Below are 2,510 nucleotides of genomic sequence, written 5' to 3'. Positions count from 1 at the left end.
CAAATAAAGCTGCCTTGCCTTGCCTAAAGTCACTGCTAGCAAGGCTAAAAAATTGATGGCACCATACAGTATATGCTGAGTGTCAATGAAAATTTATTTCGGCACCTTTTTGAAGAACTAACATTGTAGATGTGTAATATTTACTGTATCCACAGGGACACATTTTTTAACCAGGGAGTCCAATCTTCTCCAGAACAATATCACTTAGCAGCATCTACAGCAACACCTGAATCAACCACATCATGATAATGAATTACCCTGAAATGTGGCGTTGCTGTCCTGTAGATGACAGATGGTTTAAACGAGTGATTTCTTTCTGTTTGTGTTTTGTTTCTGACTGTTCAGCTTGGCCTGCCACTTGTGATGTGGTTTGGGCCACACCAGATATTTAAATGGTTTCAAAACAGCCGAAGAGACTAATAATTCCAATGCGCAAGACAGACCTGGAGCATTGGGAAATTTCCTTCTATTGAAGAAACTTCTCACCTCCAAAGCGTTTGCTGGAAATGGCTTTAGAAGGGTCAGCATACTTTCCTATTGAGTTCATTCTAAACATCTAATAAAGTCTGCACACTGGCATGGCAACATTTGATCTGGACAAGGTCATCTGTGAAATATCTGTCTGCAGCATGTCAGTGTGTTAACGGTGGAGCTGGAATGCAACAGAATCTGGTTTGGCGTGTGTTACCGGACACTCATGGTGAGGCAGAAATTACTGAACAATTCTGCAGTCTGAACAGGTGTTGACCCAATTCTGTGTCCTTTCTTTTTGCATCGGTTTAAGTTGTTAGAGTTTATACCCACCAGCTCTGTCACTCTGTAGATATAGACCTTTCCCTTCTCCAAGCCTCCACTGAAAAACATGGGTGCTGCCACCAATAGGTTGTCAGTTATACCGTCTCCATCAATATCCACAGGTGCAATCTCACTGCCGTAGTAGGAGCCAATCTGAAAGAGACATACATGTCTTGTCATTTAAAGAGCGGTATTATTCATCAGCTTTAATCCATTGAAGCATTCACTCAAATAGGTGATTATGTACCTTGAAATTATTTGCTTTTTTCCACTGTTTGTTATACCATATGTTGTTGTTTGCTTATTGACTGATGACCTGGAATTGCTCACAGTATGAACTATGGGGATCTGTGTTGTGTCAAAGCAAGTGGTCTGAGTCCTAATGATTTTTAGATGTTCAGACTGTGACAGCATTTCAAAGGATCAGTCACTGCAGTGGATGGAACATCATCTATTGGTTTTCAGATTAAAAACATCTGCCTATAAAAAGCTCTTTTCCTAAGAGTTGTGAGATCAAGAAAGTTTTCTGCAAAAAAACATCTGTTGTTCTGGATGAACTGTTGCTGACAAGGTACAATGTTAGATGCTGCAGAATCACTTCAGCCCTGCAGCTTGTGAAGAGTTGCCAGTTATGAGTGTAGCAGTCATTAACACACAGAGCCACACAGCCTTAAAATGATTATTTTTAAACTTAATGTGACTCAGATAATGGGATTAAATCCAACAGATGATTTGCTACAACTCGCTACACTCAAAGTCCTACAATTAAAATTATAAAACATCAATATAAAGACAAATAGAATAGTGTACTTATTTCAACTCATACCATCAGTGCAATATATTATGTTTATGTGATTTGGACTGTAGTAGTGGAGTACAGTCATTTTATTGAGCTTGAATTTCAAAATGAAAATGCTATTGGCATTTTCACTGACAAATGATGAAATTGGAATAATTCTAATGCTTTCAAATGTTAAATATACAGGATATTGTGGGTACTTAAATGTGAAAAACAGAGAGAAAGAGGCAATCTATCCCACAAATTTGACTGAGTAGTGTCCTGAAACTGCTAGTTGTGATCCTGGTTTTTATGCACATCATGGATCAGGATCATAAAGAGATTACTCATGAGGATGTGTTTCTTTCTTAAAACCAAATTCATGTGTGTGAGTTCCTAAATGTGTGGGTCTGAGGTAGTTGGCAAACTACTGTGCCTGGCAAGCTAACTGATAACATGCTAGCCAGCTGGGAATGTCTACCTGCTAGTTAGTCACAATAGCCCTCTGAGCTTATTTCCCATTTCTCTTTACAGTTGGGGCAGTCTACTTTCCTCTGATATTTTGGTTAAGGATTGTTAGTTAATTTGATAAAGGGGGAAAACTGACTGACGGCACTGACGAGACAGGTTGCGACTGATCAACGCAGCATATTCATTTGTAAAGGTCCACCAATGTTGAACTTGATGCAAAAGAAGACATATTTCCTTTGCCCCTGCACTGATTACAGCAATTCCATTGCAAAGAATAGATTCTGCTGCAAGAAATGCTGTACAACTGGGCCTTCAGTTATCTTTTGCTTCATTTTGTGAGTACCGGTAGCTTTTACCTTTTATAAAAGTGGTTAAAAGTGGTGTAAGCAATGTCAAGAGCATTTGTTACAGAAAACATCTCACCACTATCTGCAAGCTGCCTGTCCCCAGAACACACTGTAAAAAA

The 2,510-nt window shown here is 39.0% G+C and overlaps 1 protein-coding gene across 5 annotated transcripts in view; it reads right to left on the bottom strand.

Annotated features, from left to right (window-relative positions):
• Nucleotides 1-2,510, bottom strand: part of itga11a (integrin, alpha 11a) — a 72,200-nt gene that overhangs the window by 19,746 nt on the left and 49,944 nt on the right. For all 5 annotated transcript variants that reach the window (XM_032517804.1, XM_032517815.1, XM_032517795.1 and 2 more), the window contains one exon: nucleotides 805-948. In XM_032517804.1, the coding sequence (XP_032373695.1) occupies nucleotides 805-948 (144 nt within the window). The remainder of the gene's footprint in view (nucleotides 1-804; nucleotides 949-2,510) is intronic.

Source organism: Etheostoma spectabile, chromosome 1 (assembly GCF_008692095.1).
Source record: "Etheostoma spectabile isolate EspeVRDwgs_2016 chromosome 1, UIUC_Espe_1.0, whole genome shotgun sequence".
Lineage (NCBI taxonomy): Eukaryota > Metazoa > Chordata > Actinopteri > Perciformes > Percidae > Etheostoma > Etheostoma spectabile.
This window is presented reverse-complemented; position numbering and strand designations above follow the sequence as displayed.